At 39.8% G+C, this 26,643-nt stretch overlaps 3 protein-coding genes across 4 annotated transcripts; 1 reads left to right on the top strand and 2 right to left on the bottom strand.

The window, feature by feature from the left end:
- Positions 1–4,864: 4,864 nt before the first annotated feature.
- Positions 4,865–6,151, bottom strand: LOC133723265 (uncharacterized). Its single transcript, XM_062150080.1, has 2 exons — positions 5,593–6,151; positions 4,865–5,529 (listed from the first exon to the last, which is right to left on the bottom strand). Exons 1-2 carry the CDS (start codon positions 6,149–6,151, stop codon positions 4,865–4,867), a joined length of 1,224 nt encoding a protein of 407 aa, XP_062006064.1.
- Positions 6,152–7,132: 981 nt separating this feature from the next.
- LOC133723837 (uncharacterized) lies at positions 7,133–11,972 on the bottom strand. 2 transcript variants are annotated; one of them, XM_062150702.1, is made up of 4 exons: positions 11,764–11,972; positions 11,434–11,680; positions 11,302–11,351; positions 7,133–7,499 (listed from the first exon to the last, which is right to left on the bottom strand). In XM_062150702.1, exons 1-4 carry the CDS (start codon positions 11,803–11,805, stop codon positions 7,416–7,418), a joined length of 423 nt encoding a protein of 140 aa, XP_062006686.1. In that variant the 5' UTR covers positions 11,806–11,972; the 3' UTR covers positions 7,133–7,415. The 2 variants fall into 2 exon arrangements, with proteins under 2 accessions (XP_062006686.1, XP_062006685.1); XM_062150701.1 differs by having other exon boundaries at positions 7,133–7,488; positions 11,764–11,968.
- A 10,317-nt stretch (positions 11,973–22,289) lies between these two features.
- LOC133723263 (uncharacterized) lies at positions 22,290–26,397 on the top strand. Its single transcript, XM_062150079.1, has 4 exons — positions 22,290–23,717; positions 23,868–24,111; positions 24,254–24,309; positions 24,400–26,397. The coding sequence occupies exons 1-4, from the start codon at positions 22,290–22,292 to the stop codon at positions 26,395–26,397; spliced, it is 3,726 nt and encodes a 1,241-aa protein (XP_062006063.1).
- Positions 26,398–26,643: the final 246 nt, after the last annotated feature.

The following is a 26,643-nucleotide window of genomic DNA, read 5'->3' as shown; positions in this document are numbered from 1 at the left end:
TGAGAAACATGTGAAAAACATAGGAATGCGAAGACTTTCCAAGTTCCCTTGACTGATGTAAGGATTAGGGGGAGGTGTAGACTTCAGGGGGGGTCTAACACACACATGTCATCATCAAATGTAACAGGTGCATTGTGCTTTTTTCCTTCGACCAAGGTGTATTTTTCCCACAGGGTTTTTATTGTTACTTGGCAAGGTTTTTAGTGAGGCAACAATTCATGCACCATTTCGTCTTTGACTTGGCACAAGGGGTAGTGTTAAAGAAAAAACACGTTATGTGCCTTCGTCAAAGTAACTGACGAAGAGAGAATTAGGGAATTAGTGGTTACAGCTCAATCATCTATTATTGTCATTATTGTAATTGATATTACCATTGTAATCCTCACCCTATATAAACGGTCTATCTAATGAAATGAGTAGACTAATTTCCCCATTTTTACTTTTACAAATAAAACATTGAAGCAAAATGAAGACTATCACCGAAGATTGAACTAAATACACTAAGGTAAGCAAAATATTGTATTTATAAAAAAAATATTAAATAATTATATAAAAACGAACCGAATCATTAACGGATCGGAACAACCTAAATCCATGTTTGATCCGTTAAATAAACTTATTAACGGATCCAAATCAAAATCCGGTTCATTTATAGATCTATTGATAAGGTTGGTAAATGTTCATTTCTAGCGCCAAATGTTTCAGTTGTCTCGGAAGGGTTAGATCCAGCTAAATCACGGATTGGCTCGGTCTGCTACTATTGCTCTCGGTCTCGCTTATCTGCAAAACAAACAAAGGTCAGAGGGAAGACCGGGTATGCCGGCCTTCAACTCTCCGATGCCTAAGTCAGTATCGTTATAAGATAATGATAATGGAAAACGATAGTAAACAGTTACCTCTTTGGGTTGTTGGAGATGACCTTAATGTAGCAGATGTGTGGGAGCTTGGTTCTGTTTCTTTCGGTGTGGGACGATCGGGGTTCCCGATATCACCTAGAGGGGTATCGGGACCCTCAACTGGGAGCTTTCCATACTTCTGTATCGGCGATATGAGCCTTGTGCTTCCGATACTTGTGCCTAAGAGGTATATGTATACCAACAAGCCTTTTGAACTACCGTCAATCAATAACAAAAAAGAACAATTTGGTTCAAAAAATGGGTTTTTGACCATGTACCCTAATTCTAGGGACTTTTTTCCCCTTTACACCACCCACTTATTTTTTTTCCCACTTACCCATAAAGGTTCTAATAAGGTTTTTCCTAATACCCAATTAAGTTTTTTTTTTTTTTTTGCCTCTCACCCCTTTGTTATATATATATATATATATATATAGAGAGAGAGAGAGAAGACATCGGAGGCTTCGCCGGAGTCTGGTCACCGATTGCCGGTAGCAGGACTTTTCTGAAAACCTCGCCAGAAGTCCCCAAAAAGGTCGTCGGAGATCTCATAGGTCACTGGAGAGATTTATTACCCCCCTCCCCAATAAACTTTTATTGTTATTGGGGGACAATAAAAATTTTATGAAACCTCGCCGGAAGTCCCCAATGAGGTTGTCGGAGATCTCATAGAGAGCTGGAAAGGTTTATTGTCATTAAGGTAAAAAACGAGGAGATTACATCAATTCAAAACATTTATTGCCCCCCAATAGACCTTTAGTGGCCCCCATTAAAACTTTTTTTTTTCTTTTTTCTTTCGTTCTCGGCCTTCTGCCCTCATTTTACCCAAAAAAAAAAAACAAAGAGAGAGAGAGAGAGAGGGTGAAGACCTCGTCGATCTCAGGCAAAAAAAAAAAATCAATGTTGAAACCCAAGAGATGCTTCACACCAAAAAGGAAAAGAAAAAAAAAAGGACGCGGTCTCCCCAACTCGCTGCTCCCAGGTCGACTCGGCTCTCAGGGTCGTCCCTCGCTCCAACGTCGCCGAGTCCAGTTCAAGCAGTGGGCTGTCAAGCTATTCGCCGACGCTGTCGTCGGTAACATAGTTTGCTGGAGGTGGAGCTGTGATGCCGAAGGATCTGGGAAGCAGTCCCGGCAAAGATTTGTCTTGTTGCGTCGATCACTCTCGCCTGATTTGATCGAGACTTTTGCAACTCACTTCATCGCTGAGCTGAGAGATGTTGTGCTTTTGCCCCTGTTTTGACGACAACCACCACTGGACTTCCGGCGACGTGGACCTTGACCTGGAACCGGTCCTTCTCATCTTCTCAACATAAATCCTATTTCGACGTCGCGCCGAAGGTAGAGATCAGAGAGAGTGAGAGAAAAACTGGATGTGGAGAGAGAGAGAGATGAGAGAGTGGCATAAAATGTAATTCATTCATTAGGTTCAGAGCAGAATAGTCATTTCTCTTTAAATTGGATTAGTGGGAATAAAAATCGGTTAGAGCAAGTTCACCGGGCTCTCTTATGCCCGGGCACCACGTCATTTTGAGGCTAGGGTCACCATATTTTCACTATTCCTCCTTCCACCGGATTTGGGGCAAGAGCACAGTGGGCGGCCCAGGACACAAGCTCGGGTAGGAGGGTGACTGAGCCCGTGACTCAGGTTGCCACGCTGGCCCAAAAAGATGAGGAGAGGGGCGACGCTCCGACAAGCTGGAGTGGCTCCCAGTCGCTTGTCACGTAGCGCCGACAAGCGTGCAGGAGCGTGCGTGCCAACTTTTTGGCATGTAGTGGCGTGCGGCTGGAGACGTGGCAGGTAGCCGTTGGCTGTAATTGGGAATTTGAATGCAACGGTCCACATATCTGGACCGTTGCTTATGATAATTGAAGGGATCGGACGGTGGATAATTATGGACCTATAATTCCTGGTTTGCAGAGGTAAAAAAAAAAAACTTAATTAGTAACCGTCAGATTACAACGGTAACAAAAAAAATATAACCAAATTTCCTATAAATACCTCACCTCCTATTTTACTTCTCACACCAAAAAAATCATCTTTCTTCCTCAAAATTTTTTGTTCCTTCTCCTCATAGCTTTCATCTTCAGAAATTTTTTGATTTCAATATGAGCGTACGAGGCAATACGATTGTCGAACCCGTAGGAGATCCAAGCATTGACGAGACACGTTGGCAGACTAATGAAGACATTCAATTGTGCAAGTCTTGGAAGGCTATTAGCCAAGATCCGGCAAAGGGTACGGAACGCAGAAAAGATGATCTATGGATAGAGGTACGCCAACACTATGCCGAAAATTGGGATGGATATGTCCGATCATTGCAAGCTTTTCAAGGGAGGTGGAAAACCTTGAAAGTCGAACTTTTTGCTTGGCATTGTGCGTTAAGGCAAGCGAAAAGTTGGTGCAAGAGTGGTGCGAATATGATTGATGAGGTATGAATTTGTAGTGTAACACGAATATTAATTTTTATAATTCTTTTAGTGTATATTAAAATTTAATTAGTTGATACATCTTACTTTAAATTATTAGTTGAAATATTTTGTTGATAATTATACTTTAAATTATTAGTTGATATATTAAAATTAAGTTGATAGTTATACTTCAAATTAGTACTTCATAATCATACTTTAGACTTCATTTTATTTAAATTATACATTATACTCACCTTATACTTAAAGTTAGTAGGTGATGTAGGTGAATTTAAATAGTTGATACATTGTACCTCGTTTATATTTGTACTAATAGATTTATATTTTTTTGTTTAAATTAAATAGCGACGTCAAGCACAAGATTTGTGGAGAGCTGCGATGACCAAATCGAAAGGAAAACCAAAAAAAGGTGATTTCTTTAGTTTAGAATGTTACGAGATTGTTAAGGGGTTTCAACAATTTGGTGACATTCCAAACCATTCCTCTTCGGCTGGAGGAACTGAACGGATGCACACACAACAATCCGTTCCTGATTCTCATGTCCAGTTGGACATAGATGCAGATGAGGTAAATGTCGATGCAACTCCCAATCCTTCGGTGAGGCCTCAAGGAAAGAAGGCTGCCAAAGAAGCTATTCGGAAAGGAAAGAAAGCATCTAATGATTCCAGTCCTCTGACAGCCACTGTGGAGACTATAGCAACCAACCAAACATCAATGCTGTCTGCCAAGGAGAAATGTGATGAGGAATACATCTTCGTGACCAACAACAACGAGATTATATATGCTTGCAATTGGATATTCAAGAGAGGGAATTCAAAATTCAAGAGAGGGAAGAGCGTATTATGGAGATGGACACAAGTAAGATGACGCCAACCAAAAAGAATTACTGGCAAAGAAAACAAAAACAAAAAATTGCGGAGAAAGAAGATGAAGATGCAACCCGTGGATCTAACATCCCACAACCACCATTCATCGGTGGATATTATCCACCACCTCCTTTCCCCGGTGGCTATTCACAACCACCCATTCCTCGGTGGGTATTATCCACAACCTCATTTCCTCGGTGGTTTTCCACAACCAACATTCACCGGTGGCTTCCCACAAACACCATTCACAAGTGGCTATCCACAACCACCATTCACCGGTGGAGTCCCTTCCCCACCTTTCTCTTCGGGTGAATCCACCAACCCCAACCATATGGATGACCCTACAAACACAAATTGGATTCCTAATGAAGATGAGGATTAGGAAAATTAGGGAGTTATATATTTTAAATAATTGTATTGTTATGATTCCAATGCTTGGTTTTTCACTTATGTAATATTAGATTGATGAAATGAAAATTTATTTGAATAATACCCTTACAAATGAAAAGCTAAATGAAACCACACAAACATAATTAAAAACATAAAAACTAAATGAAAACCACACAAACATAATTAAAAACATAAAAAAAAAACTAAATGAAAACACACACAAATAGCAGATCTAGATACGCCTGTTGCCTTGAAATTCCCAAAAGTGTTGAATGAGGTCTTCCTAAAGGTTGGAGTGACTGTGCTCATATCTAATTTGTTGGTAGTGGTCCATGAATCCGTTCATATGATGAGCATCTCTACCAACAGGATCAAAGTCTCTACCGGTTGGTCCCTCCCATACCTCAGCAATCCTGGGCCTCATAGTGTTATCCTCTTCATCATCGGACTCCAACTCATCATCGCTGTCTTCAGGTCGTTCATCCTCGACAATCATGTTGTGTAATATAATACAAGTCAACATGATGTATCGAAGGTCCTCTTTATGCCACCCATGAGCAGCTCCTCTAACAATACCAAACCGTGACTGTAATATACCAAAACATCTTTCTACATCCTTCCTATACCCCTCTTGAGCCTTTGCAAACTCGATTTCTTTGGGGCGTGTAGGATTTCGAACTGTTTTCAAGAAAGTCACCCATCGAGAATAAATACCGTTTGCAAGATAGTACCCTAAACTGTGAAATCTGTTGTTAACTTGGAATTGGATCAGAGGTGCTCTACCGGCGGTAAGCTCATCAAACAACGGAGACTTTGCCAAGACGTTGAGGTCGTTGCATGCCCCGGGCATTCCAAAGAATGCGTGCCAAATCCAGGCGTCGTAAGATGCGACTGCTTCCAGGATGATAGTGGGGATCTGTTTCCTACCACTATATTCTCCAGCCCAACCTGTCAAACAATTCTTCCATTGTCAATGCATACAGTCGATGCTCCCAATCATTCCTGGAAAACCTCTCCTCTCAGCTTTGGCAAGAAGTCGTCTGAGGTCGGCAGCAGTAGGAACGCGGAGGTATTCTGCCGAGTAAAGATCAACAATTCCTCGTGTAAATTGCTGAAGGGCTGCGACGGAGGTGGATTTCGCCATCCGACAATACTCAACACATTGATCTGCCCCTGCACCGTAAGCAAGCATTCGCAAGGCAGCTGTCATCTTCTGCTCCGGAAGCAGTTCGACTTTGCCGGTAGCATCTGACCTTTGAACAAAGTAACGATCATACTGGCAAAGGTCAGTAGATATACGCTTGAAGAGATTGAGACTCATCCTGTAACGTGTTCGGAACTCCCAATCTTTGAACACTGGCCGGTCGACAAAGTAGTCGGCCAACATATTTTTGCCCCTTTCTTCTCTAAGTCGTTCCTCATTTGGTGCACGACCCGGATGAGAACCGCGCCCTCGGTGTTGGTTTCCAGATTCTTCTGCGACTGCAGCAATGACAATGGCGTTGGTGGCCATCATCTCTTCATCATCTTCATCCTGAGACCGTCGAATTTGATCCCACAACCTATTCATTGAAACGAGGGAAATTTAGGAAATATGTAATGCTAGAGATATGAAAAGGGTGAAGGTTTGTTAAGCTCGGATGGTGTGTGTATGTAGTGAAAACATCATGTCTATTTATTGAAATTTTTCATACACATAAAAGTGTCGGTGGGTTATCACTCACTCATTTCAAAAAAATTGTCGGTGGTGTGCATGTGATAAAAGTGTCGGTGGAGTTTTAAATTTTTTCACACTTTTCAAAAAAATTGTCGGTGGTGTGCATGTGATAAAAGTGTCGATGGAGTTTAAAAAATTTTCACACTTTTCAAAAACTTTGTCGGTGGTGTGCATGTGATAAAAGTGTCGGTGAAGTTTTTTTTCACACTTTTCAAAAACTTTCTCGGTGGTGTGCATGTGATAAAAATGTCGGTGGAGTTAAAAAAAATTTCACACTTTTCAAAAACTTTGTCGGTGGTGTGCATGTGATAAAAGTGTCGGTGGAGTTTTAAATTTTTTCACACTTTTCAAAAACTTTCTTGGTGGTGTACATGTGATAAAAGTGTCGGTGGAGTTAAAAAAAAAAGTGTCGGTGAACATATAATTTGTCTACCAATAAAATTTTCTTTGGTTGCATTTTCAAATTGTTTATCAATACTTATTTATTTACATCATACATTTCTCATTTTCCAAAAAAAAATTAATAAAATATTCTATGAACAGTAACTGACTGGTGACCCTGACCCAACGGGTGGAAGCAAAGATCCAGTGGCAGTGAATAGTTTCCTGCCCTAGTGACCCAACGGGTGAACTTGCTCTTAGTAGAGTAAGTGGGATAATTTTGACTCATTTTGGTGCTTTGGATCAAGGACCCTAAAAAAATATCGCAGCATGCCACTAAAACGAAAATATTTCATTGACCAAATAGAATTATACGGATCATGTTAATGAGGCAATTAAACCCATTACAAATGCCTCATCTCCAAATCCAAGGACAATTCAGCACAACTCAACTGAATGAGTAATCAAATGACTACTTAAACGGTTAAACATGAGTCTACCAAACAATACATTGACCTAGCCCTACCCTTTTGGTCTAGGGTCTAGTCCAATAATGTTTGAGAGGATATCTTCAGCTCTGCTTCTTTGTTTTATACATAAGCATTGACATAAGGTGATTTATCTTCAGTGTTGTAAGATTACACATATTGTTCGAGCAACTTCATCAGTCTAGGAATGTTCTCAAGAACCAAAGTCAAAATTGCGCCAAGTACAAAAATAAAAATAAAAGCTAACACTATTTTTCCAACGTACATAAAATCGATTGCTTGTCTTGGTACCCCCTTTGCAGCATGCAAGTTGTCAGAGCCCTACAAAAGAACTTGATCTGAATTAATATTGAGCTAAAATTCTTAACAATGTATTATAATAGAAAACTCGGTCATTCAAAAGGCCAGTTTCATACAATTAATTAATGCAAGTCCATAGATAATACTTGTTCAAACAATACACACTCCACATTACTTTGTTTGAAAAGTTCACAGGAGGAAAAGATAGTAAAATCAAAATTCAACTCAGTTTACTTCCAAGCACAAGTTTAAACTCATCAGCATCACACACAAATTGTTCATGTTAGCCATCAAACAAACAAGAAGCCATATGAATTATAAATCAGTGAAAAGCACTCAACAGCTAGGCTTTTGGGCTATAGGGAAAGCCAACCAATTAGTGCGGCTTGGACAAGGTAAGATTACTTAAAAACAAAACCTTGATTTTGAGGTAATTCACAAAATTAGAACCGCGTGGTGTAAATGGTTTTGCTTTCTTGTGCCAACTATGTAGCAGCCAGCAGAAGTATAACATTAAAGCAAGAGATAGGATGTATGACAAATAGTTGAGATGTCAGCAGTGTCTCCCTCAAAGTGTCCAATCATATTGAAAATATCAATTCTATATCTCTAAACAAAGTTAAATATCTGGTTATTGATAGCTGAATGTATATTGAAAGCTGATGTGTTTAAACCAGAAAATGGCTGCTCCTATATCTGGTTATTTAACTTTAGAGAAATAGACGAGACAAGAGTATTGCAATTTTGTCAGGTTGATGTTATTATATTGGTCTTTTCCTTTCTAAACTTGTATATAGTCAATTATAGCATGTCGTGAACTCTAGATGTCAAGTCTACTACACAAACATAAACCAACTGATTTATGCATTGAAGGCTCTATGTCTCACATGTCTTGGAAACTAGGAGTAACTTAGTGACCAAAATTGCAACATTATAAGTGCCTAGAAGTGCATGTGAACATGTTTTGCAAGATTTACATTTTCCTTTTAGTTCAGAGTTGTTTCTTTAATTTTTCAGAACAATGGTATTTGTACGCACAACTCCCTTACCCAAATCTGCAAATCCAATACTTTTAATCAACCAATTAAATTTCTTCCTCTCCACTACAGTGAGAACAGGTGACAACTCTCTTTGCCACTACCCTCAGTCAAATACATTCACTAGCCCTTTCAAACAACTATTCACGAAAACAACAAGAAATGTAAATAGGAAACAGGACAATGGAATATCCTTGGTGTTAAACCCCCTAAAAGCTCTAAAATTCCTCCTCTGACTACGATTCACAAGGACTCAAACTCAAAAGTTTGTGCAGTCAAACAACCTTTAGTCATCCTCAGCAACCTACCAAAACCCTTCAGATCCAAATATCTCCAACTCACATGATTGCACAGTTTTTTTAAGGCTATAATTTCTTTTTTCTTCAACCAACAGTATTCCACAACGCCATTCACCACTAACACCAAGTCCACTATTTTGTTGAAACACTTCTACTAACATTGTAGAGCTAGTTGCCAAACTGAGTGATCTGGAATACTTAACCCTGACTGAATGAATCCCAACTCCCATGATTGCACGGTTTTTTAAGGCTATAATTTCTTTTTTCTTCGACCAACAATCCACCACTATGCCATTCATCACTAACACCAAGTCCGCTATTTCGCTAAAACACTTCTACTAAGCAAGTTATTGATCTGCATAAATGATCGATGTTCTTTCTCGTGGTGATGTTTGATAAGCTTAAATTAATTACAAAGATAAGTCATCTTTGAGAATATCTAGAATTTCATGAATGGTTTAAAAGTTGGACAACTGACGACCACTAAAAGTAAAAATTTGAGTCCTATGTCAACTATAAATATCTCTAGCTTAATCACAGTGCAAATAAGCCTACTGGATTCGAAATTTCTAGGTCAAGCCTTAGATAGGAAGGGATCTTGTAGACAGTGCAGGATGCTTCTTGATTTGGAAAGACTGTGTGAAGAGTTGCAAACTTGAATTCTACAAGTATTGCACACTCGGAAAGTAGACCAAGGTGACATTCAATTTAAATCCAAAGGAATATTGGTATTCGCACAGATATTTGGGGGCCTACACCAACAAAGTCAAAGGGTGGAGAAAACTATTTTGTCTCTTTTATAGATGATTTTTCGAGGAAGGTTTTGGTCTTATTTTATGAAAACTAAATGTGAGGTTTTCACCAAGTTCAAGGAATGGAAAGCAGAAGTCGAAAACCAAACAGGCAGAAAAATCAAGTGTTTGAGAAGCGACAATGGAGGTAAATATAGAGATAGTCAGTTCTTACAGCTGTGCAAGGATGCAGGCATATGCCCAAGCTCCTTGATCACTCCCTACTACCTCGATCTGCTCTAGCCTGAGCTTGGGAATCTTCATCTGATATGTAGATTTATTGTTGTAAAGTGTGGGGTGAATGGTAGGGCAACAAGAAATAAGGTAGAGCAACCTAAGAGGAATTGTGTAGAAGGTCTTACAAGGGTGAAGTTTAGGGTTGTAATGTGTGGGGTGTGTGGTTGTTGCGTTTAGAGGTCTGGGATTGAAGGAACAGGAAGAGAATATGAATAAATATGGAATCGCACCTGATGTGTGCTTGACATCACACAAAGAATTCTTGGAATCACATCAAGACATCTCACAAATCACTCAAGAGGAAACTGGTTATAACAAAACACAATCAATCTCATTCACTCTGATCTGAACAAATACATATTGGCCTTTACATAGAGCTAAAGAAGACACTAGAATAGACAACCATTCAATGACCCTCATTAAAGACTTTTAGGAACTCTAAAAGTTTAATTATTAATGACTGACAGTTAATGCCTTAGGAACACTAAACATAACCTAAAACAAAGAACACGCAACCTACATTAAACATTTAGAAGAAAGATGAAACACTACAAGTACAACAACTAGAAGACTCCAGTAAATCCAAAGGAATTTAAAATTTTCTTTTATTGTTTTCATTCATTGTTGACATGTCCATAAGTCCTCCTCTGTTCTCTATTAAATGCCTAAATGGTAATGTTCTTTTCAATTGAAAATCGAATGTGAGAGACGCTGTAGAGTTTTCTACTTTTACAAATAAATCACATCTAAAGTACATTAAACTGGAAATTTTTGCGCCTAAGATAAAAGCCAAGAGTAAACAATGACACGTTTGTTTGCTGTCGCAACAGGAAAGTGGGAGGATAGTAGTGATGATTAGTAAACCTAAATACTTGGAGCTAAAGTTGTCTAGAGGTAAGTTTAATAGGTCACATATTTCAAATCAATTCTTAATACAAATAAGACTAAACCAAAATTTATCACAGAGTCTATTTTGACTGATATTTCCCGTCATATGGCAAGCTATCTTCCTTCAATGCACAATTTCCTTTTCCTTGAATAAAAAAATTCATGCTTATGAATAAGATGTTCCCCATGTGTGATGAAACTTTCATTATGAATTCAGCTCTTGCTGTTCTATGAACCAATGAACTAAAGATTCAAATTTTAAGATTCTTCAAAAGTCTTTCTCTTCTTTTTTTTTTTTCTTCTTAGGCCATCCAAATGGCAGTTCCTTACTTTTGTACATGCACTGTCGACAAAATTTCACATGGAATTACCTAGTTTGAATTGTTTTGTTTTGCTAGGCAACTTCAGGGACACCAGTAAAACACAGAATCCCTTGGTTGGTTAAATTTGATATTGTTTCCTAGCGAGGCCGGCAGAAGCAATCCAAACTAGTTTCCAGTTTGAACTCATCTACACTCTTCATCTAAACAAAATACTTGACGAGCAGAAAACATAAACAAGATATAATAAGCACATACATACCATTACATGAGGAACTTGCATTGGCTTTGGCCTAACAACACCTTCTCCACCTATAGTTGAACAAAATAAAAAAATAATGACAAAATCCAACATTGAACAAGTGTTGACAAAACCAAACAGAAGTAGAATTACCAGAAAATGGGAGTTGGGTAACAGTGTGTAATGTCCAACCGGGGCCGTAGTCGACGAGAAGTGAGTTGGGTCCGAAAGTGATAGGCTCCTCACCTTCCTTAACGGCTTCAATGTGCAGAGAAAGAGGGTGAGGGTGAGGGTGAGGGTCCCCCAATTTGCTGTTTATGACTGACACTGCGAAACCTGCTTCTGTGCCCATTGCGAAGCGCCTTCTCATGCCTGAACTCTCGCATTTCACCTCCACAAACTGCTAACTTGCATATATTAGAGATGCAATTCAATCATATACATATGTGGACTCTGAGAGAGAGAGAGAGAGAGAGAGATCACCGGAGGAGGAGGCCGATGAGATGGAGCTTCTTCTTCGTCCATCACAGACTATCTTCGCGATTATTTGGCGCCTCAAATCTCAACACCGTTATCAATAAACTCGTTTCTTCATTTAACTTTTAGATCTATTTCCTTCAGAAGTCAATTGATTGTTTTTTCTTATTCAAATGCACACACCAGCTACGTCACCATGGTTTTCTTTCTTCAATCGAAAAAAAACAGAGCTTTCGGCAATACCCGAACTTATTACGACTCACGTTTATAAACTATTACTTTAACGTTTCAAAAAAGTAAAAAAATAAATTTAAACCTATTTAAGTAAATTCAGATTTTGTGTCTGGCTCAAACTCTAGATGCAAATAGTTGTAAATGTAATAAGGTTTGTATTAGAGATAATCTTGGAGGATCTTGATAGATATCTAATCAATGTACGATTATGTTTCCACGTACAACTTTGATACTATGCCTTGTAAACCTCAATATAAATAGGTTTCTATTATCAATGAAAGCACAGTAATTTCTCTCTCAAATATCGATTCTCTAAAACACGTTATCAGCACGAAGCCCTAACCCTGAAACCTTAAAATTGCAGCCTTCAAACCCTAGCAACCACAGCCGCATATATTGAAGCCCTCAATCCCAGGAGTCCAGAACCGGTGACGCCACCTCCAGAACAGGCTGGAAAAATACCGAATCGGCCCCCAGAAGAAGTAAAAGCTCCCCTGCCCGATTCGCACCCTTCCAGTTCACCTCCTACCTTCATATTTCTTCACCGGCGACACATCTACTCCAGAATCCAGGAATCGGAAAAAAATTTCCTGGAACCGGCCTAAAAACACCCGAGCCGCCCACCAGAACAGTGGCACCTTGAACCGCCAGCCAGATCCCAGAACCTGCATCTGCACCGCAGCCCAGTCAGCGACACAGCCCAATAAGCGAAGTAGCCCAAAAGGAAAAGAGAGACAAAAAAAACTCGGCCCAAAAGAGGAGGACGCGGCCCACTGAGAAAAAAAAAAAAAAGGGGGGGGAAAGCAGCCCACTGACGTCACTAGGCCCACTGAATCATCTGGCCCACTGACTCTACGGCGATTTTTTCCGGCGACCTATTTCGAGGTAATTTTTACTAAAAGTTCCCGTTTTTGAGTTTTTATTCAATTTCTATTTTTTTTCTCGGGGACTTGCAACCTCCCTTCTTCTACCCCCCTTTCTTCTTCATAAGGGAGACCAAAAAGCTTAACTGTGGGGGTTCGTGCTCACTCCAAGCTTGGAGCTTGTAGAGTCCTCCAAACTTAGAGTTTGTTGAGAAGTTATGATCGACCACAAACACATCATTGTTTCGATCTAATCCAATACCTCTTGGAAGCGACTACGCTAAAAAATCCTTAATTTCTTGGAAGCGACTATGCTCAGAAATTTTTATTGTTTTCGTGGTAGCCTTTTTTTTGCTCCTAAACTAACCCTAATTTTTTGTTGTTTTTCAAGATGAGTAACCCACTTGTGATGTGTGCCAGCATCTTAAGGTTGATGGGATCCTAGATACGATCCAAGAGCCAAGTCAAAACGTGCTTACTCCTCAACAAGCTGCCGCTTATGAAGCGAATAGAGCTACGAGAGAGACCAATGAAGCTAAAGCCATAATTCTCATGACAAGGTACATGAATGACGCGCTCCAGAATGAGTACCTCAATGAGGAGGACCCTAGAAAGCTATGGGTAGAACTCGAGCAGCGGTTTGGCAACGTTCGTGACTCCCTGCTTCCAGATTTAGAAGTGAGATGGCATAGCCTCCGCTTCTATGACATCAAGTCCGTACTTGACTACAATTCGGAAGCCCTTCGTATCAAGTCTTTGATGGAGTTCTGTGGCAATATCATCACTGATACGATGTTGATCGAGAAGACTCTCTCTACCTTCCCCGTCTTTGCATTGATGATTGCAAAGAATTATTGGATTGATGTAAATGCAGGACACATCACAATGTTTCATGAGCTTATTGACGCCATGAACGTAGCTGAGAAGCACGACAATATCCTTGTGAAGAACTATATCTCTCGACCCGTGGGAACCAAGTATATTCCAGAGTCTAATTATAGTCGCACCCCCAGGGGAGGACGCAAGGAGCGAAACCTAAAGAGTAGGGATAATTCTAAACGTTCTGGTCCATATTCTCGCCCCAAAGAGGAAGGAAACCGCCAAACTAGGCATACACGGAACCGTGGAGGTCAACGTGTGAAAAGAGAGAGAGGCCAAGCCTCGGGCTATGTTGGTGACGCCACCAAGGAAAGAAGTCATCCTCAACGCGCCCCTAAAGCGCCTTAATTAAGGGAGCCTGACCATAATAATGCTTGTCTTCGATGTGGAGCATCCAGACATTGGGCCAAAGCATGTAGAGTATCCCAGAATGTTGCAGACGCATACAAGGCGTATCGTGAAGCAAGAAAAGCACATTACATGGAGCAAGAAGATCAAGATGACGATCTCGTTCTTAGGGTGGTGATTTTGATTAAGTCTCTTTATTTTTCAAGAGATGTAGGCAATCACCATATTATTTTTGTAGTGGATGCCAATGGTCTAGTCTTTCTTCAAAGTAGGCTCATCCAAAGTAAGTGTGATGTCTAGAAAGGTTTTGAGATAAGTGGTACTTAAGCGAGCTTTGCTCCACCAACATCTCTCTACTCACCTGGTCACATTCATTTTGGAGTTACCGAAAGAAGTTAGACGACTACCATTGTTTTGCATTAGCTAGCTTTTTGGATTAGATTCTCTAGACAATGATGTAATTCCGTTTGGCTTATTAATAAAAGTTGAGTTCTTTTCATTATGACTCCTTTCTTTTTCTTTTAGGAATGGATTCTGGAGAACTGCAATGTCTTACGGATAGTGCGACTACGCATACCATTCTCCGTCATAGGCAATTATTCTTGGAGATGTTGCCTACATATTCCTCTGTGACTACGATGGCTGGGCCATCAGGTTTAGTTCAAGGACATGGAATGATCCAATTCCTTTTGCCATCAGTTCATCCACTCTATTCCTACACTACCATCAGTTGAAGTAAAGCACGATTCTAATACAAAATTCACCATTATAAGAATCGTGAGTTGGTTTCAGTTTCTGGTGCGTGGAAGACTTAGCTTCCATGGTAGTGTAGGAATAGAGTGGATTTTGTTGATCTCAGAAGGCTGAATGAGATGTAAAATGCAGTCCAAAACCCATGAGTGGGTATCCCAGTCGATAAGAGAGCTAACCAAAATAGGGGTATCAACCTGTGTAATCCCAGTAGTCTTGATAATTTCATGGGGGAAAGGGAGCCAATTATCATTCCATATATTAATGGAAGAGCCAGAGATGACTTGCCAACTAGTTCCCATGATCGTAGTATCTCTAGCCTCCAGTAAACTAGACCAACTACAAGAAGCTCGGTAACCTTTACTTGCGTCAAGGAAACTGCAGTTTGGATAGTACCTGGCTTTTAGGACCCTAGCCCATAATGACTCAGGTTCGGTAATTAGGCTCTAGCATTGCTTGGAAAGGAGCGCAAGATTGAAATGTTGCAGGTCCAGGAAGACCATCACACCTTCAGATTTAGGGAGACCAAGAAAATCCCAACTCTTCCAATGCAATTTGTTCATGTTTGACTAGAACCCCACCAGAAATTTCCAAGAGCAGAATTGATCTCATCACATATCGCTGTAGGAAACTTAAAACATGCCATAGGATATGCATGGATTGCCATAGCCACTGATTTAATTAGAATTTCTCTACCAACCGTAGATAATGAGCGTTACTTCCACCCCTTAATTTTCCCGTTGATCCGTTCCTTGATATAGACTAAGGCTTCTTTTTTTATTTACCCCAAACAGTAGGAAGTCCCAGATAGGGGTATTTGGGCTTCCATAAAATTCAGTAGCTCACACATCAATCTAGACATCTGTTGAGGGGTATTTGGAGTGAAATATATGCTAGATTTTTCATTATTTATCATCTGACCCGAGACAACACTGTACTCATTGAAAATCTTAACCAGATTCCAACAATTCAGCACAATTGCCTTCATAAAGAACATGACATCATCTGTAAAGAAGAGGTGGGATAGAATTGGGCAGTTCCTGCTTAGCTTGATCCCATGTAAAAACCCTGTGTTGACTGCTCTTGTCAATCTCAAAGAAAAGACCTCACTGTTAGTAAGAAATAGGTAAGGGGAAAGGGGGTAGCCCTATTGTCAGCCAAATAGTCACCCTCAAGTATAAGGGTCAAGTTATAGTGTAGGGATTGTGAGTAGGGGATATCGTATCCAAGGGATTGAAAAACCCACTCTAGCTAGGGAAAACCTAAAGGGTGCTATATGAATATGCAAATGTACAAATCACAAACAAGGGCTCACAAGTGAACCAAAGTACATAGTGAATATATGCAAGATGGTGTAGTGGTTTGATTTTGGTGTTGGAGATGGTTTAAACTCAAATTAACACATAATAAAAACTTGAAATGTAAACTAGGCTATGCTAAACTAGATGTGATAGATTGGATGGAAGTTAGAGCTTTAGGTTGTTCACCATAGCCTCCCTTGCATGCATTGATGTTCAAACTATAAGTAATGCAATCTCAAGTATCCAATTACCCTCTTAGCATCCGGATAAGACTACTAAGGCCTAAACTCCTTTGATTTTATCAATTTCTACCGGATAAGTGCGAAACTAACTATCCAAGAACAAGTTACATTACAGGATAAGTATCAATTTCTTGCTCCTAGATGCATAAAGGTTTGAGTTTAGATAATCAAGCAAGCAAACCAATCCTAGGTCTATGTGATTTTAACTCACTACCCTCACATACACACCTAGTATGCTATCATGCTATCAACGTTCAAAGCTAGCTACTCTCTAAACATTGTTCATGTAATGACAAATGCAAAGTATTCAAATTAGCTAAATTCAAATACATGCATTCACTTCTTGAATTAGCATGTGAAGATGATCATGGAAATTGCATTAAATAAGATTCAAACATCAATTCATTACAAGTTTGGCTAGAGTTTTCAACCCTAGCCCCAACAATAGACTACTCACACATATCTACATAAACTAGCATCAACATAATGGAAAACATTAAGCTATCAAAGGATAGAGTTTAGAAATGACTAGGGATGATCACAAGTAGTGAAGGATGATGAAGTGGTTGATCATAGAAACTTTGTCATGAAGATGAGGTGGTGGCTCCTCTTGTGCTCTAGCTTCTTCCTTGAACTCCTTCTTCAAGACTTGAGATGATGATGAAGCTTGGTATATGTAAGATGTTATGAGTAGGGATGTAGTTGGAAAATGAAGTGGTGGAGATGGAGGTTTTGTGGAGGAGATGGTAGTGGATTGTGTAGAGAATAGAGAGAGAAAATGATGTAATGGCTAAGTGTGGGTGATGTCTTCTTCCTTGAGAGAATGAGTGCTTAAATAGATGGAGAGAGAGGTGTGAAATGATGTTGAGAAGCAAAAGGGAGCAGCTAAAGCCTTGTAAGGAGCATGGAGGTGGAGTATAAAAATAGTAATAGATCCCAAAATCAAGAGAAAATAGCATGGGAGTGATGGTGTAGGTTGGAGTAGGAAATGATGAGTGAGGGATGGTGATTAAGACTAAAACATGATAGATATTGGAGTGTTGATGATGATGGACTTTTGGGTAATAGAGAGTGTTTGGTTGAATTGGAACCAAAAGGGTTGGAATTTAGTTAAGATAGAATGATGGTGAATGAATGTAATGGAATAGATGCTATGGTACTCATCCTCCTTGCTCCTCCATGAATGTGGCCGGAAAATACATGGCACCACCGTGAGTGGTGGTGCGCCGTCTCTTGTGCCTCCAAAAGTGGTGGTGCACGAAAAATTTGCCGGAATTTCATTTTTTTCTCTTGTCAAGATTTTCTACAAAATATGGAATTGGATTAGTCAACATTAAATTGGACTTTAGAACAAGTAATTTGCATGTTTTATGGCACAAATATGTATATGAATTATGATTCAACACCTATCTAAGCCCCCTGCTTGGAATGAAAAAATTCCCTTGGATTTCCATTCAAGACAATGGAGAAAGATACTATAGAAACGTAAGCTATAATGAGGTTGACCCAGCTTCTAGCAAATCCAAATTTCAACATAGCAGCCTCCAAGAAATCCCATTCCACACGATCGTAGGGTTTGTTCATGTCTAGTTTCAGCCCAAATTCGTTACTCGCTCCTTCTCTTTTCAGCTTGAGGTAGTGGTAAGACTCATGAGCTAAAAGGATATTTTCTTGTACTGCCTCCCTGGGACAAAGGCATTATGGTTGGGGGAAATTAGATGAGGCAGGATCTGCTTCAATCAATTGGTAAGAATCTTGGAGAAAATTTTGTAGGAGTTATTGCATAAACTTATAGGCCGAAAATGCGAGGGGCGCTCTAGATTAGGAACCATGAGAATGAGAACAGTATGAGTTTTGTTCAGATTTTGTAATCTCATCCGGCCAACACTGAAATCCTTTGAAGTTTCCTAGACTACTTCATTGACTATCCTCCAGCATTTATGGTAGAAAAGACCCGAAAAACCGTTAAGTCTGGTGCCTTTAGTGTTCCCAGCTGAAAGGCTGCATCTTTAACTTTCTCTAGTGAAATAGAGGCTGTAAGATTAGCATTCATCTCATTTGTTAAATACGCCACAGAAAGCTTTACCCCAATTGCGCAGACCAGAACTTGAGAATATCTTTTTGAACTGTGTCTCAAATTCAAATATGATAATAAACTTCTCTCCAATCACTCAAACATCCGCATCATTTTGAATTCTCAAAATACGGTTTCTTTACCTTTGATGAAGAGTAGAGAGGTGAAAAAAACCTGGAATTTGTATCTCCCGTCTTTAACCAACTGATTCTAGATCTTTGATGCCAAAATTTTTCTTCCCTTAACCAAAGCGAGCCCAGTTTTGTGGTGAGTTCCAATTGTTTCTCTGAGCTTTCAAAGGGAGATTGTATCTAGAGCTCATTCAATTCCATAAGAAACAATTTGATCTCCTCTTTATTACACTTAGGGAATTTACTTCTGCTCGAACTCTTCAAACTCTCTCGACACTTGTTTAGATTTAGAGACCATTGAGTGAAAGATGGAAGACAAGGATCAGATTTCTAGCTATCCTCAATTAGAGACACTGCATCAGCCTCATCTGCCCAAAAGGCTTCAAATTTGAAAGTGGGTTTACGCTTGCTTAGGCTTGGACTAATAATTAATAGGATTGGGTTATGGTCTAACCCAATCCTAGTGAGCTGAGATAAGCAAGAATCATGCCATTTAAGAATCCAACTTTCGTTTACTAACGATGATCAAGACGTTCTTGAAGAACAATTACTTCCTCCTCCTTTCTAGCCCAAGTGAATCTCTTACCTTTGTATCCAATATCCAGGAGTAAATTAGAATTCATGAAAGTACGTAGAAATTGCTTGGGATTAGGACTCCAAGAAGCACTACCCTCCATTTCATACTGACACAACAACTCATTTAAGTCTCCCATTACCAGCCAAGGGATAGAGTCATCACGGCCTTGGGAGTTCCAGTAGCTCCAAAATTCCACTTTCTCAGAAAAATAAAGGGGACTATACATCCAAGTGACCCTCACCTGAGAACATTTATCCTATAAGGTAATCTTGGTATCAATGAAATATCTTGAAAAATCAACAATCTCTACATGGAAATCGGGATTCCACCAAAGACTTAGTCCTCCTGTTGTAGAGATAGGATCAACATTAAAACCTTCGGAAAACCCCAATTGACAACATAACTTATCAACAAAAGTGATTCCCTGATGAGTTTCAGATAGAAAAATAAAGTTAGGACAATGGAAGTGGGTTAGCTCCCTTAGTGTTTGTGCTGTCAAGGACTTCCCCAAGCTCTGGCAGTTTCAGGCAAGGCTTATCATTGATCCCTTGCGACTGATTTCGGCTAGCTGCCACGACCTTGGAGGTAGGTAAAATCCTCCATACCTTCAGTATTCACCAACAAATTTTTTTCAACAAAATCTCCAATCTCAACAATAAGAGTATTAGTTACAGGGACCACATCAATCTCACTTACATGGGCCAAAAGGTTTCATCCTCCATCTAGAGAGACTCTCCCTTTTCCTCTACCACTTCTCCCTCCCCTACCACGACCCCTAGCTCCCCCAACACCAGTAGATAATATGAGACTAGGGATGTTCAGTACTTTAGTTTTCTTACTCCTCTGAGCAGATCCCTCTCCAATAGACTTTGTTTGTCTTTGCATTTTGGTGGTGTAGCCTTGTCAGACTCCGTTCCCACAGTAGGAGTCATGGTTGTGGATGATTCTATTTCAACAAGTTTAAAGGAATTGGGCTTAGCTAGTGTAGCAGTTAGCCTATTGAAGTTATTAGTAGAAAGTGGCATTGGAAAGAAAAGATTTGCGTGGAGGTACTCCTCCTTGTCTTTAAAAGCCCAAGGAGGGATACACTATGGATTATCCCAATTTCTATGATGGATACATAGCCCATTAAAAGCCCGAGTTATGCTTCCATTGCGAAACATTGCCCCATGAGCATTAGGATCCCACATGCTAGGTCCATTCTTAGTATACCTTGGTCTTGGTATCACAACAGTAGACAGACACATCGTCCTTTGACTGAGTTGGCTTAGAGGAAAGGTCAGCATCAGAACTTGCGCAGTGTGCCCAAACAAGAGTTGTCCCTGTCCCTCGATCCTCTTCCATCCAAATTCAAATCTCTAGAGTGATACAAGAAGGCTGGTCTAATGGAAATATCATCAAAAGAGTGATACCGGGGCCAATGGCGGATAGAGGAACAATAGGCCTTAACATTCCAGGGGCTATCATCTATCAGCTTGCTAGCTAGCTTCTCCTAACCGACAGTTAGACAATAATTATTCTTTTTAACTCTAATGACACATATCTAGCCAAGTGTTTTCCAAATACCCATTAGAACAGTTTTGATTCCACCAATCCCTGGTTCTTCATCAGCAATCAAAATTCCCACTAAATTGATACCATATTCCAAATCAAGAAGATCGGCACTATGTTCAAAGTTAATAGACATTGCCTCAATAATCTCCTCATCCTTAGAGGAGATTTCATCATGTGGGGTAGAAGAAGAAGCCGTAATGACTAGGGAAGGAAAAGAGACTTCTTCTTCTAGGGTTTTTGGTTTTTTTTTTTTTTTTTTTTCGACGGAAAGAAACTAGAAAACTAGGTTTTTTTTCTTGGCTATTGGCTTTGAGCGTGCTGATAACGTGTAAAAGTAAATTGAGAAATGGACTTGGTCTACTCATTTCATTTCATAGTCCCTTTATATATGGAGAGAATTACAACGGAAATATCAATTACAATGATGACATTAAATGCTGATTGATCCGTAATCTTTGCTGATTGATGGTAATCGCTAATTCCTTGATTCTCTCTCCGTCAGTAACTTTGACGAAGACACATAATGTGTTTTTCCTTTAACAGAATCATATTTTTAATATTCATTTTAGAGAAATTTTAAATACACACCCCAAATTACTTAATACACATCCCTATTATTTTATATTTCAAATCAGATTTTATAGGTAGGTTAAATGACTAAAATAAACATCTATGTATTAAAAGAAAAATAATTGTTCCTTATATTATTCTATAATTATAAACACAATGAATTTCTATACATGGCATCCTCATTTAAAACAAGAATAAAGTTAGAAGCCATCTAATTTAAATTTTCCTTAAATAAATTGTAATTAAATGGGGTGAGATACCATGTAATTTAGAATTTCGAAATCAATAGCATTAAATGTTTTTAAAACATATCGCTTTACTCCCACTTTTTAGTTCATTTTTTTTATTATCTAAAAGTGATTATTAGACAATTTATTATCTAATATATATAAAACATCACAGGTATAAAACTTTGTAATTGTTAATGTGTTTGACCATCCAATGACAACTTCGTAGTTCCGCCATTGTGGAGAAACTACTGATACAATTTTGGTTGAATGTTCGACTCAAAATTTTATACTTGATCAAAAAGATGTTTAGTGGATGAGAACTCAAATAATATAAAACCTATTTGTAAGCATTTATTTGAACTTTGAAGGGAACAATAATGAATCCTTATGGATTTCCCAATAACTAACACAAGTAATTAATACGGTCAATTATATATACTAATCAAATGTTAAATAATAGTGTATTTCATGGTTTTTAAGTTTAAGGATATTTTAGGTAATTTGGGTTGTGTATTTAGTAAAATGTTAGAATGAGAAATTAAATGATAGGTGTATTGAGTAAGGAGTGTGTATTAAGTAATTAGGGGTGTGTATTTAAAACTTCTCTTCATTTTATTCATGACAAAAGCATTTAAAAGTTACACAACAAAGTAAGAAAATGCTTCTGATAACAAGGTTTGTGTGTTCACATATTGGTTTTTTTTTTCTCTCTGACCTAGCGCTCTGCTAGGGTTTACTTTCTAGGGTTCTAGAAAGCAAGTTTCCGGTCTATCTTCGACATGGATATACTTAGTTGGAATTGCAGGGGGATCTGCAATGACACAACAACGAGGGCGTTGAAGGATTTAATCGTTCAGAATCGTCCTCAGATCGTCTTTCTCTGTGAGACAAAAATCAGTAGCGTTTCTGGCTTCCGTGATCTACATCATGCGCTAGGATTTCCACACTCAAAGGAGGTGTTGAGTGTTGGGCAATCAGGAGGGTTAGGGATGTTCTGGAATGATGAAGTTAATGTGCAGGTTCGTACTTTTTCTGCCCACCATATTGATCTGGAGATTGGTGGTGGTCCGGGAGATCTGAGATGGAGGCTAACTGGGTTTTATGGGTATCCTACAACGGCGGAGAGAGATAAGTCTTGGCAATTGCTCAGAGACCTTCGTGATCTGGATTCCTTGCCTTGGGTTGTTATTGGGGATTTCAATGAAATTCTTAATAATAGCGAGAAGTTGGATGGACCTCCAAGAGCAGAGCGACAAATGCGTGGGTTTCGTGAAGCCCTAGGATATGGGGACCTTCTTGATCTAGGGTTTCAAGGAGTGATGTCTACGTGGTGGAATTCTGAGACAAGACTCAGACTGGATCGTGCGGTCTGCACCCCTTGTTGGTACGATATCTTTGGTTGTGCTCGAGTCCGACATTTACTGCCGAGTGATTCAGATCACGTCCCAATATTGCTGCAGGCTAGTGCAGTTCAGTTGCCCCAGCAGTCACGTCGGCATCGCTTCAAATTCGAAGCGTTTTGGCTTCAGCATGGTGAGTGTGATGGGGTAGTGAAGAGTGCATGGGCTACTGACGTTGTTGGTAGCCCTATGTATTCTGTTGTTAAGAAAATTGAGCACACTCGCCTACGACTCAATGTCTGGCAGAGGCAGACTTTTAAGGCTCGTCAGCATGAGATGCTAGGCATAAGGGCACGTCTAGAGGAGTTGTTAGGGGTACCGTTTACGATGGGTGCTCAAAATGAGAAGAAAGATTTGATGGGTCGCCTACAGTCACTTCTGTCACAGGAAGAGTTGTTTTGGCGACAAAGATCAAAGGTTTCTTGGTTAAAGGAGGGGGATAGGAATACTAGCTATTTCCACCGAAAAGCTGCAAATCGAAGGAGGAAGAATTCGATTCCGGGTTTGTATGATGAACAAGGTCAATGGTGTGATGACGATGATGGAATGGAAAAGGTTGTCACTGACTACTTCACAAAAATGTTTACTGCATCAAACATTGATCTGGACGCTGTAGCGACTACTCTTGCAGCTATACAGCCTTGTGTCACGCATGGTATGAATGAGAAGCTTTGTGCGTCGTATTCTCAAGAGGAAGTGAATGATGCATTATTCCAGATGTATCCTACTAAATCTCCGGGACCGGATGGCATGCCTCCCATTTTTTTCCAACACTATTGGGAAACTATTGGAGCAGATGTTACAGAGGTAGTTCAGGATTTTCTGCATTCAGGTCAACTACTTCCTCAAATCAACTTTACTCATATTTGCTTGATTCCCAAAGTAAATAATCCGGAACACACGTCGGATTTGCGGCCAATTGCTCTCTGTAATGTGATTTACAAAATTTGTTCAAAGGTAATTGCTAACAGGTTGAAGCAGGTTCTACCCTCTCTGATTTCCCCTTATCAGAGTGCTTTTGTTCCTGGGAGGTTGATCACTGATAACATTCTGGTAGCTAATGAGATTGCCCACTTTGTTCATAATAAGAGAGAGGGAGGGGAAGGTTTTATGGCATTGAAGCTCGATCTCAGTAAAGCATATGATCGAATCGAATGGACTTTTCTAAGAAAGGTTCTGGACCGGTTTGGTTTTAATCATGGTTGGATTGAGATGGTGATGCAGTGCATTAGTTCAGTGAGATACTCTTTTTTGGTGCGTGGAAAACCCCGAGGTTTAGTTATTCCAAGTAGAGGATTGAGACAAGGGGATATCCCCTTATCTATTTCTGCTTGGCGTTGAAGGTTTTTCTGCTTTGCTAAGACAGAAACAGGAGATGGGTTTTCTCCCAGGTATTGAGGTATGTCATGATGCTCCAGCCGTAAATCATCTTTTATTCGCGGATGATAGTATGTTATATGCTCATGCTTCATTGGAGGACTGTTACCAGATTCAGGATGTTATTGAAACTTATGGGAGAGCTTCTGGACAACTTGTTAATTTCGATAAGAGTTCAGTGGTTTTCAGTAGGAATGTGTCAAACTTTATGCAAGATGAAGTGTCGAGTCTACTAGGTGTTGAGGTGGTTGAATCTCATGAACGTTATCTAGGGCTGCCTACTTATGTGGGGAGGAAGAAAACAGCTACCTTTCAATTTATTAAGGACAATCTAGCTAAGAAGCTTTCTTGTTGGCAAGGGAAGATGTTGAGCGGAGCAGGAAAAGATATATTGATCAGAGTAGTGGCGCAAGCTTTACCTACCTATGCAATGAGTGTGTTTCAGTTAACAAAGAACTTTTGTCTGGATCTTGAGCAGATGTGTGCCCGATTTTGGTGGGGAAGCACTAATGACAAGAGGAAAATACATTGGAAAACATGGAATGCCTTGTGTAATCCGAAGGAAGAGGGGGGTCTTGGCTTTCGTAGCCTTTCAAACTTCAATTCAGCAATGCTTGCTAAGCAGGCGTGGAGGGTGATTTCTAACCCCAACTCTCTTATTGCTCGTCTTTATAAAGCAAAGTACTACCCTACAGAGTCCTTTTGGACAGCAGAATTACATACCTCTCCTTCTTATTCATGGAGAAGTATTTTCTCTACCAGGGAACTTTTACAAGAAAGTGTTTATTGGCAGATTGGTAATGGGACGCAGGTAAACATTTGGTCGGACTCGTGGGTGCCTAGCTTACCAAGTGGGAAACCCAATGTGAATGCAACGGCCTTGGAGGAGGTGGCCGGGGTACAGGATCTGATCTCCAATACTGGAAGTTGGAATGTTGAGCTAATTAATAGGCTTTTTTCTGTGGAGGAAGCAGAAGCGATATTGAGCATACCACTAAGCTCAAGGAATGTAGAAGATAGATTGGTATGGAAGTTGGAGAGGGACGGTAAGTATTCGGTAAAAACTGCTTATCAATTCTCTTTTTCTCATTCTAATTCTAGAAGTCCATTTGAACTCTTTGTTGGTGTCGATTTTTGGAAGAAATTATGGAAGGTTGTGATGCCTAGTTCAGCGAAGATTCATATTTGGAGGGTTTGTCATAATATTCTCCTTTCAAAGGATAGGTTACTGTCTAGAAGAGTGCCTTTGGAAACACAGGTTTGTGTTCTTTGTGAAAGTGCAACTGAGACATCTTTGCACATTTGCCGTGATTGTCCTTTTACAAAACAGGTTTTACAGGGTAATGGTGTGTTGGTTCACACTTGTTTCAGTCCACAAGCTTTGAATTGTGACTTGCTAGGGTGGTTGAGCATCTGTGTTCAGGCTTTATCGTTAAAGGATTTGGGGGATCTTCTGTTTCTTTTGTGGAGTGTGTGGAAAGAAAGAAATAGTAGAGTATGGGATGATAAGAAAGGTCAACCTTGGGATGTTCTGCTTAAGGCCACTACAAGATTACAGGATTTTCGTGTTCATAATACTAGGCAGACATTGAGGGAGACTAGCAGCTCAAGATTGGCTCGGTGGCGGGCTCCATCAGTGGGGATCTATAAAATTAATGTGGATGGCAGTTTTGATCATGTTTCACGAAAAGGTAGCGCTGGTTTTGTGGTGCGTGATTGCAATGGCACCATGATAGCAGGTGGAGGGAAACCGCTGTGTGGTTTGCTTTCAGCTGAACATGCCGAAGCATTGGCATGTAAACTAGCTTTTGATTTTGTCTTGGATCAGGTTTTGGTACCGGCCATAGTGGAGACTGACTCTCAGCTTGTGCAGCAGCAATTGTGCAGGTCTGAGGGGAGTAATTTCTCACAGCTTGGGCGGCTTTATGATGATTTGGGCTCCACCTTGAGAGCTCACTCTAATTTGAAGGTAGTTTATACTAGAAGAGTTGCTAATAAAGCAGCGCATCTGATGGCTGCATCTGCTAGTTCGTTATCTCGAGAATGTTTTTATTTTTCTCCTCCTCCCTTTCTGCTTGCTGTTATTGCAGCTGAGCAAGACTATATGTAATTCTTATTATTCTTGATAAAAGTTGACCTCTTCTTTAAAAAAAAAAAAAATGCTTTTGATCCAATTTTGTAAAAAAAAAATACAAACCAACGGCTATAAAAAAAAAAAAAAAAAAAAATACCCAACGGCTAGCTGACGTCAACAACAGCTAGTGGCTGATGTCATGCTTTTGTCAGCCTCCACTACCAAACGTGGGCCAGCATGCTTCTGATCCAATTTTTCCCAAGGGCCAAAGGGCTCCCCTTA

The sequence above is a fragment of the Rosa rugosa genome, chromosome 7 (assembly GCF_958449725.1).
Source record: "Rosa rugosa chromosome 7, drRosRugo1.1, whole genome shotgun sequence".
NCBI classification, from domain to species: Eukaryota; Viridiplantae; Streptophyta; class Magnoliopsida; order Rosales; family Rosaceae; genus Rosa; species Rosa rugosa.
This window is presented reverse-complemented; position numbering and strand designations above follow the sequence as displayed.

What these genes read in the sequence shown, in the direction of transcription:
- LOC133723265 (XM_062150080.1), bottom strand. Translation starts at nt 6,151, where the DNA reads ATGAATAGGTTGTGGGATCAAATTCGACGGTCTCAGGATGAAGATGAT. An exon ending in TGCCAAAGCTGAGAGGAGAG is followed by an intron (nt 5,530 to 5,592) that starts GTTTTCCAGGAA and finishes ATTGTTTGACAG; the next exon opens with GTTGGGCTGGAGAATATAGT.
- LOC133723837 (XM_062150701.1), bottom strand. Translation starts at nt 11,805, where the DNA reads ATGGACGAAGAAGAAGCTCCATCTCATCGGCCTCCTCCTCCG. An exon ending in TACCCAACTCCCATTTTCTG is followed by an intron (nt 11,352 to 11,433) that starts GTAATTCTACTT and finishes GTTCAACTATAG; the next exon opens with GTGGAGAAGGTGTTGTTAGG. An exon ending in TGCAAGTTCCTCATGTAATG is followed by an intron (nt 7,489 to 11,301) that starts GTATGTATGTGC and finishes GTTCTTTTGTAG; the next exon opens with GGCTCTGACAACTTGCATGC.
- LOC133723263 (XM_062150079.1), top strand. Translation starts at nt 22,290, where the DNA reads ATGGATATACTTAGTTGGAATTGCAGGGGGATCTGCAATGACACAACA. An exon ending in TTGGAGCAGATGTTACAGAG is followed by an intron (nt 23,718 to 23,867) that starts GTAGTTCAGGAT and finishes ATTTGTTCAAAG; the next exon opens with GTAATTGCTAACAGGTTGAA. An exon ending in GTTTTCTCCCAGGTATTGAG is followed by an intron (nt 24,310 to 24,399) that starts GTATGTCATGAT and finishes GACTGTTACCAG; the next exon opens with ATTCAGGATGTTATTGAAAC.